Source organism: Nyctibius grandis, chromosome 8 (assembly GCF_013368605.1).
Source record: "Nyctibius grandis isolate bNycGra1 chromosome 8, bNycGra1.pri, whole genome shotgun sequence".
Lineage (NCBI taxonomy): Eukaryota > Metazoa > Chordata > Aves > Nyctibiiformes > Nyctibiidae > Nyctibius > Nyctibius grandis.
This window is the reverse complement of record NC_090665.1, coordinates 27,946,874-27,960,822: the sequence shown is the minus strand read 5'-3', so window position 1 is coordinate 27,960,822 and position 13,949 is coordinate 27,946,874. Positions and strand designations below refer to the sequence as shown.

General features: G+C 36.0%; 1 protein-coding gene across 4 annotated transcripts in view; it reads right to left on the bottom strand.

Annotated features, from left to right (window-relative positions):
- Positions 1 to 13,949, bottom strand: part of COL11A1 (collagen type XI alpha 1 chain) — a 161,581-nt gene that overhangs the window by 28,320 nt on the left and 119,312 nt on the right. For all 4 annotated transcript variants that reach the window (XM_068405734.1, XM_068405736.1, XM_068405733.1 and 1 more), the window contains 7 exons: positions 10,819 to 10,872; positions 9,832 to 9,885; positions 9,679 to 9,732; positions 1,912 to 1,965; positions 1,472 to 1,579; positions 1,239 to 1,292; positions 544 to 597 (listed from right to left, as the gene is read on the bottom strand). In XM_068405734.1, coding sequence (XP_068261835.1) covers positions 544 to 597; positions 1,239 to 1,292; positions 1,472 to 1,579; positions 1,912 to 1,965; positions 9,679 to 9,732; positions 9,832 to 9,885; positions 10,819 to 10,872 — 432 coding nt within the window. The remainder of the gene's footprint in view (positions 1 to 543; positions 598 to 1,238; positions 1,293 to 1,471; positions 1,580 to 1,911; positions 1,966 to 9,678; positions 9,733 to 9,831; positions 9,886 to 10,818; positions 10,873 to 13,949) is intronic.

Sequence of the window (13,949 nt, the reverse complement as noted above, 5' to 3'; positions counted from 1 at the left end):
ATTGCCTGATAAGCAGAACTTCCAGAGCTAGAAAGAGACTTTTCAAAATGGAAACCCTATCTTTTTGCAATAAAAAATTAAATTCATGATGTTTTAATATGGGAATTACAGAAATATATGAACTTTGATGCTTAATATGGGTATTGCTTAGATAGCTCTTAACTTTCTTAAAGCAGAAATGTCAAGGTTTTGCTTCATTTCATCAGATTAGCTAATGAAGATTATTTGGCTGCAGTATTCCTTTCTTATGCTCAGAGTTGCTCTATTTGTAGTGCTCCTCAGCAGCTCCTGCACAAATCCTTAGCACATCATTTGTTTCTGCTTCTAAAAGAAATTGAACTCTTACTTCTGATTGTGACTGTAATATGGGCAGTTCTGTCTCCACAAGGAAATAAATAGATTTTTTTTCAGTATAATAGAAAAAGCATCCACACAGAAAATATTTTTAAGAGTATGAATGTATAGAAACCAGATTCAGCAAAAAATACTTTCTTAGCATAGGAGAGAACATGCAGCTGAAATAAAATGACAGAAACAACTCACAGGTTGACCAGGATCACCATCTTCACCCTTCTCTCCACCAACACCATCTTGACCCTACAGAATTCATGGGAAAATAAACAAAATAAAAAATTCAGCTAAATTAAGTAACTTAGTTTCAGAAACGAATACAAGAGCACTATTTTTCTACAGAGCATTTTCCTAAGGATACTGTTTTCAAAACTTTTTAAAGATTGCTAAACCTTTTTTAAGCCTTAAGAAATATATGAACAGAAAAGCAGATCTTACAGGCAAGACCTCATCCCCAGACAAGGAAGAGGCAGGGTTAACTAGAATCCTTATAGCAGCTTTCCAGTACCTGAAGGGGGCCTAGAGGAAAGCTGGGGAGAGACTTTTTACAAGGGCATGTAGTGATAGGACAAAGGGTAATGGTTTTAAACTGAAAGAGTGGAGATTTTGATTAGATATTAGGAAGAAATTCTTTACAGTGAAGGTGGGGAGAGACTGGAACAAGTTGCCCAGAGACGTTGTGGCTGCCCCCTCCCTGTCAGTGTTCAAGGCCAGGTTGGATGGGGCTCTGAGCAACCTGGTCTAGAGGAAAGGTGTCCCTGCCCATGGCAGGGGGATTGGAACTAGATGATGTTTAAGATCCCTTCCAACCCAAACCATTCTATGATTCTATGAATTTAGTGCAAACTAATACTAGGACCTAAAACTGTTTTTTTAAGTATACTTACAGCTGGACCAGGTTCCCCAGGGGGACCAGGATCTCCAGGAAAACCAACTGGGCCCTAGATAAATCAGGAAAAAAACCAAGGAATGTGTCATCCATTGGCAAGCAGGTAGCAATCATCACAAATATTTTACGAAGCATATAATGAATTTAGCTCAAATACAGAAAATTACATACAATTCTACATGTAGCACAACTTCAGCAGTGCTTTGTGTTAAAATTATTAAGCTCACTTACTGGGTTACCCTTAGGCCCGTCATCACCTGGAGGTCCTTTAGCACCTGGTGGTCCAGCTGCTCCAGGTGGACCAGCCTCGCCTTTTTCTCCCCTTTCACCTTTTGGACCCTGTAGAAAACATATGAACACAAAAACATCATCTGGAAATTGAATGGCTAAAAAAAGATTACAATGGCAAAACTGTTTTCCAGGCCTGGGCAATATTACTCATCAATAAATGCTGGCATGTGAATGGGAAATTAGGACCTTAGCCTCAGACTGGAGAACCTGTGAATCTCAGGTCGAGTGCCAACACCTGTGCCCAGTTTGCATCAATGAACTGTCTTCAGAGAGAAAAACATACATGTCAAAGTTAATACTTTTGGAAGAAAAAATAGGTACTCTCTTAGGAAGTCATACCATAATAAAGGTTAATAATAAGACAAACCCAAAATACTCACAGATGTTCCAGATTCTCCAGGAGGTCCAGGGTTACCAGCTTCTCCAGGTTCACCCTGTAAATGGGTGAGTAAAAATAAAAATTGATGAGTCATTAGGGAGAATATTTCTATGAATTGACTTCTGTTATTACGTATTCTTCTCATGCTTATTCATGTGAACAGCTTACAGGTACTGTCTTTTATTTGGTCTACCTAAAGGGTAGTATGGGTACATATGGTTTTGCAGAACTGAAATCTGAAATTTTAGAGAGAATATATCAAACTAAGCTTTTAGTGAGCCAGGGAGGTTAATCTTCCCTTTGGGCTTTGGAAGATCTTCCCCTTTATTATCCCATATATTGTAAATTTCCTGTTTGTTATCTTTCTTTCTAGTCACAGAAAAGGCAAAGTAGTATATTGCCCGTGTATGGTTTTTTCTCTAGAAGATACATTTTGCCTGGAAACAGGTTTCTACAAATAAGAGAATACTAATTGGAAATGAATGTCAATGGAGTGAAGATATTATTGCTATAGCTACTGTTAGAATAAAAAATGATATACAGAAAAACATAAGGATAAAATGATAGCATAACAGTAAAACTTTCACCACAGGCCACAAAGGTGTAAACTATGTACTTGTGATGGAAATTGTTTAGTAAAGCAGATGGCTTTGAGGATGACACCATATGAAAAAAATCTGTGCAAGTCAAATATTATACACTATTAAGTGAATGTTTAAGTTAATTCAGTCTCTTTTTGAGCTAATACACAGTATTGGTTCAAAAACTATCTTTGTGATTGTTCATTTTAAAGATCATTATGACTTATTATTTTCTAGCTCAGTGGTCTGATAAATAAACCTTTACAGAAAACTACTCTGTTAGTAGAATATTTAGCTATTAGTATCACAGACACACAAAACTGTGAAAGGATAACAGAATCTGCTTTGTGATTGTCATGGAGTGCTGAGGTAAGAACTATATATTTTTATTCCAAAGGATTTCTCAATGTAACTGCTAATGGGGGGGATTTTTTTCCCCCATATATTTTTTTTTTTCCAAACAAAATTAACCTTGCCAATTATTACGTCTATAAACAAGAGTAGTTCAGTGCTAAAAATGCATTTCATCCAATTCCCTCTACTGAACCCCCAAACACAGTTTTGGAATAAATTTGTGTATCCTTCATATCCTGTATGACCTGCATGCCCCTCTTCGTTCTATAACAATTCAATTAATACAACGTGCATGTCTGTCATTTCCATGTGGGCAGTATAAAAGTATAAATCATAAAATATGAATTCTAAGCAAATCTTATGGTGTAGATACTGAACTATTTTTCATAGAAGCTAATGGCAGCACCTCACTGGGTCCAGAATTTGGCTCAACGTAAATACTACATTAGATGAATGGAAGAAGATCTGAGTACCCAACTGAATTCCAGAATAGGATAATTAACAGATTACCACAATTTTAGGAGCAATATTAAAATGTCCTTTAGAAAGGGTACTTTTAAAGGGTGAATTTGCCTTTAGAAACTGTGGTATGTTTTATTAGACACACTTAGATTTGCGATAATCTTAAAAAATAATGATCCCTCTTAGTACTTAATATTGATTTGCTTCTGTGATACAGCATTCATTATTTAAAGAAAAGTCTAGTGGATACTTCAGGTCAATAAGCATTAACTCTGTTTTCTAGGAAAATTCATAATCTTCATTTCCCTATCCTCTGCACAGGGTTTACTGAATCTGCAGCATCATTAGTATTGTTTTTTTGTCCTTGCCTACTATCAATCAAATTAGATTTACGTAGCAACACAGAATGAGGTCTGGAATTAGCAAACAAATTAACGTTATTCAAGTTAGTAGATATATTATATCTACCAGAGTCCACAATATAGACCCCTTCAACAGGTCTCCCCATTGCAGGACTGAGTGACTAACTAATTGTGCCAAGTCTTGCCTGACAAGCACCTGTGCCAGTGTAATCCCCTTCTAAGTTTCTCAGAGTAAGTTCTTTTTCTGCCTTTCTGCCAAATGATATTGTAATTTATGATGATTCACATTTGATTTGCAATCCACTCTTTACCCTTCCTGTTGACAAACACATCTTCATTTATGATATTGTGCAACAAGAGAAAAGATGGGCTTTCTCTGACATATTGACCTATATTTGGGGACAATGGGGAACACTGTGCTCCTGGGATCTCAGGGGCCATGCCATAGCACGCATGTTGAAATTGGCAGATGCAGGCAGCCTCTATGAGCTCTGTGCCTAGTAACTCCCCAATAAGCAGCAGTGTGGAAGACAGCAAAATTGGAAGGGCTAGAAAATGTCAAGATGTTCCCCTTAAAGGGCATCTGTGAAAGATGAGACCAGTTAAAGTTTCATCTCACCTTAATACTTCTAAATCATTGCTCTATTAAAAAAAAGTGATGCTTCACTGTATGCAGTCCTTGTTTTTTCTGACACTGATTTTTATATTCCAAATATTAGGTACTGTGGAAGGTTGTACTTGTTTTAGACAGCTGTTAAGGGAGTTAAGCAATGTTTTGATAGAGAAGATTGTAGCTGATATATATTTAGAGAGTGCATGTTTATAGCTACTAAAAACTGTGCAATCTGTTAGGTTATTGTTTGCCCTTGTCTTTCTTTGCATTTTTTGTAAAGATGATATTAATTCAGAATCCTGTGCACCTTCTCCATGGGAAATATCTCATGTTCTTTTGGGAAATAGATTTTATGATCTAATAATAGATTATTTTATACCTCTGGAATTTTTTCCTCTTTTGTTATCAGGTCAGATCTTTTAAAAGTTATTGTGGGCTTTCTTAGGCAAAGGCAAAGCCTTCCTCTGACAGAATTTCAACAAGCAAAGACAGAAATTCTAAACTACAAAGAGTCATGTCATTACATGGACATGTTTAATTCTGAAAACCACCTTGGATTAAGCAAGCAGAATGATTTGTATCAGGCTAAGGACAGTAGTTTAAAGGTCCTTTGTTTTCCTTATTATGACCAGTTCTAGAGAACTGTCCATACAAAGCACAGAGGCAGAGAGAGTGCATGGAAGGCTGCCACCTTTTGGTTAAATTCTGGGATGTGGTGATTTATTTTGTAAGAATGAGAGGCAACTTTGCAACTGACTGGGTTGGGAAAAGGATTCAGTTACACTTTTGCTCCTTTTTGCCATCCTCACAAAATAGAAAAAAAAAAAGAGAAAAAGTGACTCTAGAAGACAATCCCTTTTTACATAAGTGTGCATATGTGACTGTGTTATATATATTATGGCTCTGTGGAGAGATAAATTTAATCAAGAGAGAAATTCTAAAGCTGTGCTGTATTTTCTGGGAGGGCTTATGTTTACAAGCATGTTGGAGAAATGGAGAAGGATGAGAAGAGATCATAGAGAGTCACGTGAAGTTATTAAAAGTAATTTGTTAGGACAGATATTCAGGTAGCATAAACAGTCATAGATACATCTTGATTAAGTACCTTAGCAATTGTCTGTACACAGACGTGTGAAAAAATTATATGCACACATAAAGATGTCCATGCAAACTTATCAGACATGATTTTAAACTTAGGGCCAGAATACTCAATGGATTTTGTCCTCTCACTTCCATCTGCAGTATAAATCAATGACTGATTAAGCATGTAAACTATTGATTTCACTTGTTTACTGTGTTGGGACTCCTTAATAGTGTACTATTTTAAAAATTATTTTAGAATGATATAATAGGAAGGAGTATGAACCCAGATGAGTGTAGTGGTTTTCTAACATCAGACTTTTTCATTTAGTAAAACAGATTTAATTCTGAGAGGCTACAGAAAGAATGCTTAGGGTCTGCAAACATTCATTTTGCATTACTCATTGACTCTGCCAGTTTAACACATGCTGTGGAAGGGAGAACGGGTGGAAGAATGGCACAGTACTCAGTACAGATATCACAGATTAGCCTAAATTATAAGGCAAATTTATTTTATTAAGCTTTATGGAAGAGAAGTATGAGGTCAATGCCACTTGTTCTGTTTCCTCTCTGTGTTGTAAATTCTTAGCTGTTGTCTAAGGCCCAGTTTTGTGAAGTCATGAACAACTTGCTGGGTATTTAGAATATCTGCATGTTAGGGCTTTGATATCAAATTAGAGATAAGCATGTGTTGGTACATTTTGGTTTTCCGCTTTTTCTTAATTATAAGCACAACAAAGGGAATGATCTCTGGGTGGAGGCTGGATTTAAGTGCTTCTGGTTGAGTGTAAATCTCAAGACTTCTAGACCGCTCCATGGAAGCTACAGGCATTAATAATGCAAGGCTACACGCACATTGTACTGCAGATGTCTTTGAACGTTTAGGCCTGTGTGTACAGCAGAGGAAACAACAAGCTAGTTAAAAATTCATGGCACTGTGACAAAAGGGTTTATTATTTGCCAGAAGATAAGGAGGCTTTGAAACCCCAGTATTAATGACAAAATATCTCCTAGTCTAACTATTCAAATATGAAAGTGAGCAAATCTATTTCACTCCCCAACAGTGACAGCAAGTATGCCGAAATGTTTTTCCACACTCTACAATCAGCGCTGGATTGTATTATCTGTAGTATGGTACATCCTTCCTGACAGGGACGCAAAGGCCAAAGCATGCTGACATAATAAGAAAAACATTGGGGCAAAAATATGGGGAAAGAAAAGGAAAAGAAAAATGCACGTTTTCTTTAAAAGTGTGAACTATTCTCCCATTGCAGGAACTCCTCCTGACAAAGCAACTCTTTATGATTTCTAAGCTTGCAGAACTCATTAAATGAGACTGAAATTAAGATGGAAGGTGTCCTAAGTAGGAGAGAAAATGGCATGTACTAAAACTTGAGAAGGAGGAGGAAAGTAATTAGGAGAAATAAAAACTTCCAAAATAATGTACTTGGAAGCTTCTCTGTGTGAATGCAGAGAATATGGGAAATAAGCAAGAGGAAATAAAAATGACAACCGGTGATAAACAGTCTGAATTTCATGTTTTTGAATTAAATTTGGTGGGCTGATTATAACAAATAGGGATTCTAAATCACATAGAGGAGTCACAGGGAGAAACAAAGGAGTAAGGAATTCAATATAAGTCAATGTTTTTACAAAATGACTGGAATATAATTTGATCATGAAACAGTAAACATTAAAAAGGTGATTGAAACCAATGGCAAAATTCCTATTGACTTCAATTGGCCACAATATTATACAAGGTGGGTTTTTTTGAAGCAGTGACTATAATGGGTGCTACCCTGGATGTAGTATTCTCATAATAAACATTTTTCTCAGTACCCTAGTGGTCACAGGAAGAATTTTTCTTTCCACAGTGCCCATTTTTTTTCTGTATTCCACTGACATACAGACTCTCTTTTTCCAATAACTTTTTTTGCCATCTCTACCAGCTCTTACATTCAGACACATTTTTGGTACTTTTCCCAGAGAGAAAAAACAAATCCTGCAGCTCTTTATGAGGCCAAGCTCTCTTTTAAGATAGGCTGGAGGAGCAACCTCACAAAACTGGAGGATTAGAGGGAATATCCTTGTTAATAACGCAGCCAAGCAGGAGGGCATCATGTTTTTTATGTCTTATGCAATTATGGGTAAAAAAGATTGAAGACACAAGAACACCACTGCTACCAAGAGGTGTGTTGATGCTCAGAGCAACATCCTAAGAAACAGGGAATGCAATGAAGCACTGTCATCTTAAAACATGACAGTTCTACCACGAAAAACCTACAGTATAAAGTTAGTATTTTCATCTGCTTGGGCTTCAGTACCCTTTGATCTCAAAAGACAAAGAAGGGAGACGAAGCAGGATGTCTTTCCATCCAGCCATGTACTATATTACATTATTCTAGTACTTTCTTCATCACATCCCAGAGCACTGGTAACTGATTTATTTGATGGGCATGTAGGATAAAATCAGGAAACATCTCAAGATTCTCTTAAAAGACTAGTTTGGTCATACTGATAAGAAGTTGGTGATTCCTTTTGACACAGCCCTAATATAAGTGAAGGGTTATTTCCCTTATAAAGAAGTTATAAAGAGGTTATAAAGAAAAGACATTTTAGTGAAAGAAACAGACACAAACCAAAACTTTATGGTGGATATCAACAATATTGAAGAGCATCATAAGAAAGATCTTTTGTTAACGCAGAGGAACAAGAAGCTTGTGAGACACTGTAGGATGAACTGCAGATTTTCATTATTTTTTTAATGATTAGTCATACAAATGATCCTGGGAAAACAATGGCAACTTTCTTATCTTGTGAAAAGACAGAATACCTAAAAGGTCTGTGAAGCAGAGTGACATGCTTTTGGACAGTGGTCAAGAAGAGGATCATGACAAATGTAAGTAATTTTGATTGACCTGGTACTTGAGTTTTTATTTGAAATTCATAGATCTGATGGATTTGTACAATACTGGTACACCGTGTCAAAGAGAATATGTGGATAAATGAAAGGGAGCAGGAGTTAAGACTTCTGAATTGCTGAAGTTCGGTAATGGTGTATGAGGAAGGTGAGGAAAAACGTACTTGTGCCTTTAATTATCTGGTGGGACAGGAAGAAAAAAGGGAAAACTTGATTCACGTTCTGAAAAGTTATTAATAGTGTGAGCTTTCTGAAAAACTACCAATACTGACATTCCTAGGGATGTCTTTTCTAGAAGTCATTGACATCAGCGTTTCATTGAACACATACAATATTCTGTGGCAAATATTTAAATACTCAACAGCAATTTACATTGTTTCTCAATAAGTTATTTATACAGGGGCCTGTAATATATTTCTATTCTGTTTCCTTCACCTTATGATTCTTTCAAAATCTTATTTCCAAATCCAAAGTTAAAGAAAAAATTCATATTAAATCTGTACTATTACAGCAAAATGCTTTTAGGCTTACATGCATGATATGGCTGAGGTCATCTAAATAGGAATTTCAAGAGACTCTCTTTTGAATTTTGTATTTGCTCAGCATTTGATAGTAGTTAATACTGGTGATTCAAATAAATCACACAAAAAAAGCCATTATGTCCATTGCATACAATATTTTTCCTTTAAGAAAAAGGAAGATATCTGACGTGTTCTTTGGGTAAGATATGAAATTAAAAAAAAAAATAACCACCCCATATACTGGTAGGATATTTTCTGAATAGATAACTGAAAATAGCAATGAAAATAATTTTGATGAATGAATGTCATACAGCATCAGTCTTAAGTCAGGTTTTCAACCAGCACAAATAATCCTCAAACCTTTGACTTTATTGGAACTATGTCTGTATGAGGAACAGATACATATTGATACTTCAGGTCTGTTTCACCTCACAGATATGTTTACCACTGATACATTAGATAATAGCTTATATTCTTAACGTTCCAGATAGAGGGCTATATGAAATTCTAAGCTACACCAGTATAAATTGAAAAACACTTGAATCCAATAATGTTACTGTAGGCATCAAACTATGTATAGTTAATGAAATCACCGTAACCTTACTTTAATCCTTTACCTGAAAACTCTCTTCTGCTACAAAGCTCTTTCCTCTGATTGTTAAATATTTTTGTGATGTAAAACATGAAATAAAAAGACCAACCATGGTAAGTGAGCCATTAGGAGTATAGGTAGGTCACTATTAACACTTACTAGGTCAATGAAGGATATTTGGGAACTGTAATATATCTATATGGCTCTGAAGAAGAATCAAAATGTATATTCCTATTCCTATTCCAATGCTGTCTCTTTCTCGGAGGATATTATCAACACTCACCTTTTCACCAACACCTCCAACAGAGCCGATTGAGCCTGGGGGGCCTTGTGGACCCTACAATGATAAAACATGTTAGTTATCCCAAATATAGTTATCCCAAATGTAGTGCTTATTACTGAATCACTGAGAGAAAAAAAATAGGTTAATTCTTACATCAGCTCCATTAGGACCCTGGGGACCTCTTGGACCTGGAGGGCCAGGTGGACCCTGTATCAAAGAGACAATTTGATATAGTTACAATCATAAAGAATAAGTCCAGTGGAGCTTTTTTGGCCAATGAAAAATAATATACTCAATCTGTAGAGGACTTTTAAACTTCACAGTGCTACAGAAACAGCAGGGCCAGATTGCTGCCCATTGCATGAGTTCACAAGGTGACAGGGGATCCAGGCTATGTTATGCAGTACCTGAGCTGGAAATGATCTGATGCTTAGGACTCACAAGGATTGGTTTCCTGCACTGTATTTTCCTTGCAGGTTACCCGCATACCCTTTCCACTGTGCAAAGACCCTGGAGTAGCTTATCTGACTGGTAACAGCCATGTGACAGTACTGCACCATGGTGCCTACAGATGAGCAATAATAAAGCATCCAGGCTTGGCACAGGGTGTTGGTGGCAAATGTATACTGTAGGTAGCTTGTATTCCAGTCAGGACCAGCCCAGAAGGCATTCTGTCAACAGTATAAACAGTTGGAAAATGTAGTCTCAAGATTACCCAGAGAAACAGAGAGAACATAGCCAAATTGTGTTTACCATCTTCTGGCCTGCAATTACCTGAAGCTAAGGTACAATGTCCTGAATTTCAGAAAAGCAGCTCCAAACCCTCTGGTGCAGTGGTCTCTCCTTTTTCTCTTTCTTTCCTGAACTTGCTTGCCACTGTCCTGTCTCAGACACACATAGCATCCGCTTTGCTACCTACTCTTCAGAGTATTGTCTTAAGTTACATAAATATTTATATTAAAGATGACAAAATAGATGTGGGAAAGCAAAGTAAAGCCCAGAGAGAGTTTATGTTACACAAAATGTTTCATACTCGGGTATCAAATTCGGGAGTAGCTTAACAAATTCTGAGCTACAAAGACAGTAATACACAGATGATATTTACGGCCCCCAGAGTGACCAATGGGGAAGAAGTCTTACCATTGGGCCCACATCACCATTTTCACCCTTTTCACCTGGTGGGCCAGGCAGACCCTAAAACACATAGAAGAGTAAAGAAAACTGTTAGTAGGGTACCTGGAATGCTGAGTTATAAATCGATATGAAACAATATAAATCAGATCTATACGTGAAACTTGGAAACTGGGGCGGGGGTAACAAGAAAAGAAAACCTATTTGCATTAAAACAAAAAATAAATAAAGGAGTTTTTTATATTACAGCAAATGTATAGGTAATCCTAGGATGTTTAAACCAGGTGAGGCAGGAAAAAAAAAAAACCCAAAACCCAAACACAGAAATGCTAGTGTAGCTGACTTCAAAAACACTGCCATCATTACCCAGATGCCAGGTGGGCATTTGGGTAATTTGGTTTATGCTGTGATACATATATATGTGAAGAAAACATGATCAGTGCAGCACAATGAAGTGGTATGCAAAGATGTCTAAGCTACTACTGGAAGCTGTATAACTGCTTTAATAAGGTGTCCAGTGGAGGTAGTAAGTCCTGCTGAGAGGCATTGCATTGGGTTATGCAAACATATCCTTAGAAGCAAAGTGCCCAAGTTTGACTAGTAACAAACACCAAGAGAAGGAAGCTGTAGCTGATGCTAATACTGATATCTAGTATAATGTTACCCTGGCTAGAAGCACTATCACCACTAAGCTGGGCATTCCTAAATGTAGGATCAAAGCAGACAAAAAGCAGATCCCCTGGATCTGGAGTCAATAGCATGATAATGATTTACATTACATTAAGATCTGGTTCTAAGTTTCACCTCCTGGGTTCTGCTACTTTCAAAGTACGTATCAAACTATAGCTAACCAGATTGGAAAGCACAATTTGCCGTCTGCTACAAAGCTGTATAAAAAAGTATGAAGTACAAACTTAGCCAATCCATTCCTCAGCTGCCCTGCCACTTTGACACAATCTGAACAGTAGAAAGAATTGTCAAAATTCAGAGATATACCTTTTCTAAAAATGATGTATGTCTCTGTTGTCTGCTACTGTGAAAACTTGGCTGACCTGTCAGTGCATTGTGGTTGTTGTGAAAGCCTGTTTACTATCAGATAATCAGCATGAAAAAAGCCAGCTTTAGTTCATGGGGTGACACAGTGGTTTTTCTATATAATCCTTCCTTATTTTAAAAGATACTAGACTGTATTCTATTAAAATGGAAGCCCATAGCTGATAATACTATCTTCAGTAACATGTATTGATTACAGTACATGCTGAGTAGTAATGCCAGGGTTATTTTAACAGATAGTTTTATTACTTTCTAACTTTCTTCATGTATACTTTTGGTAACCTTGTAATAGTTCAATGAATGAAATTTGAATTGACTTTAACTTTTTTCTTCACTGTGAAGAGTTTTAAATAACATTTTTGTAGCTAATTGTTCTAAAGAGTGATTAGAGCAGAAGCCTAGACTTGGACTAGATGACTGGTCTTTAGAGAGATGAATCCCATGTCAAATAAACCAGATCTTCCAGTTGCCAACAGACCACTAAGTTCTAGCCCATGAACGTAAAAAGACATTCAGCTTAAAAAGTTGAATGCTTTATCCATTATGATTCATGGTCATGATAAACCTAAACAGCTCATTCAGCTGCTTGCAGATGAGGTATTTATGAAGCTTCAAAGGCAATTAAACATTTACTTGATGTTTCTGTCTTTGAAAAGCCTTTCCAAAGCCATTCGGTGAACACCTGTTGCAACACTGAAAAGCTCCAATCGATTTCACTGAATCAGTATTTCATGCATTATTGGACATGGTATTTTGGGAGTCCTTTCAGTTCCTTTCAGCAAGAAGTAATTGAGGCATTAGTCATTTAGTATTTCAAAATTTAGGTAAAATTGCCATAAATTGACTATAAGATAACCTAGATAGGCCCGCAGAATTTTACAGATTTTCTTTACTTTCAACTCCTTTTGTTAGAGACTTCCTTATTTTCAAAAATACTACCAATATTAAATAGCAAGAAAATTCACAATTAAGGTAAAAAATATTCGAAATTACCAATGTTCACTTTTATGAACAAAAATACTTTTTAATGTCCAATGTAAGTAATAATTTAACTGGAGTAAATGTGATATAGTTACCATGGAATATTATATATAAGACAGAGAAAGTTGTTACTCCCCAACAGTTCATATTACCATGAGAACTGCATTACTGAATAAAAGAAACTCCAGATTTTTCAATGGTACTTCAATACCATTAGCATATATGGGATCTCAGTCCATGGACGAACATACTAAAATTAAAATCTTAATCAGAGAAATAAAATTCCTCATTTGAAATATTTCATTTGCCTAAGTCTCAACCTAATTGCTCATTGAATTTAAAATGTGAAGATGGACTTTATTGAAAATCATCAATTGAAACAGTATCCTAGATCTGAGAATAATAACAAGGATAATATTATTTCGCTCTCTTTAAAATAGGAAAAAACTTAACAATTCATAATAAAATTTAGGAATATTTTTTTTCTGAGTTATTATTTCTGAAAATAAAGATGTTCTCAATTTCAAAGGCAACATGAATCTACACAAGACGTATGTGTTAGTGCATCAATGAATTGTTTATCTTCCATGAAGGTTTGCAATATTTTATAAACTTCATTGTAAGTTTTGTGAGCTGCATTATGTAATAGAACTTAAAAAATTATAGGTACAGGTTAAGGTTCATCTTACCAAAAGAGATGAGTCAGTTCACGCATAGTGGATAGAAGGGAGACATACTGTTTAATATATTCAAACACTATTGCTATGATTTTCTATGTTTTAAAAAGAGTATATATGATTCATATTACAGCCTAATGCATGGATTAGAAATAGCTTCAATGTGCTCTGTCTTCTAATGTTAATTACATGGAAATTAATCATAAATCCTAAATGTCTTGTTCTTTGTTTTGCTATATTTAAACAAATTAAATTTTTGAAAAAGCAGGCTTTTTCAACTGTACTTTTCTGGATGCAGCAGTGAGAAGCCTACATTTTACTGTATGCTTGCTTTGTGTTTTTTGACTCATAAAGTAATAATTTTAAGAGGAGGAAACATGAAACTATAGAACCTGCCAATGATGGCAGCAGTGTATAAGCATCATGGAG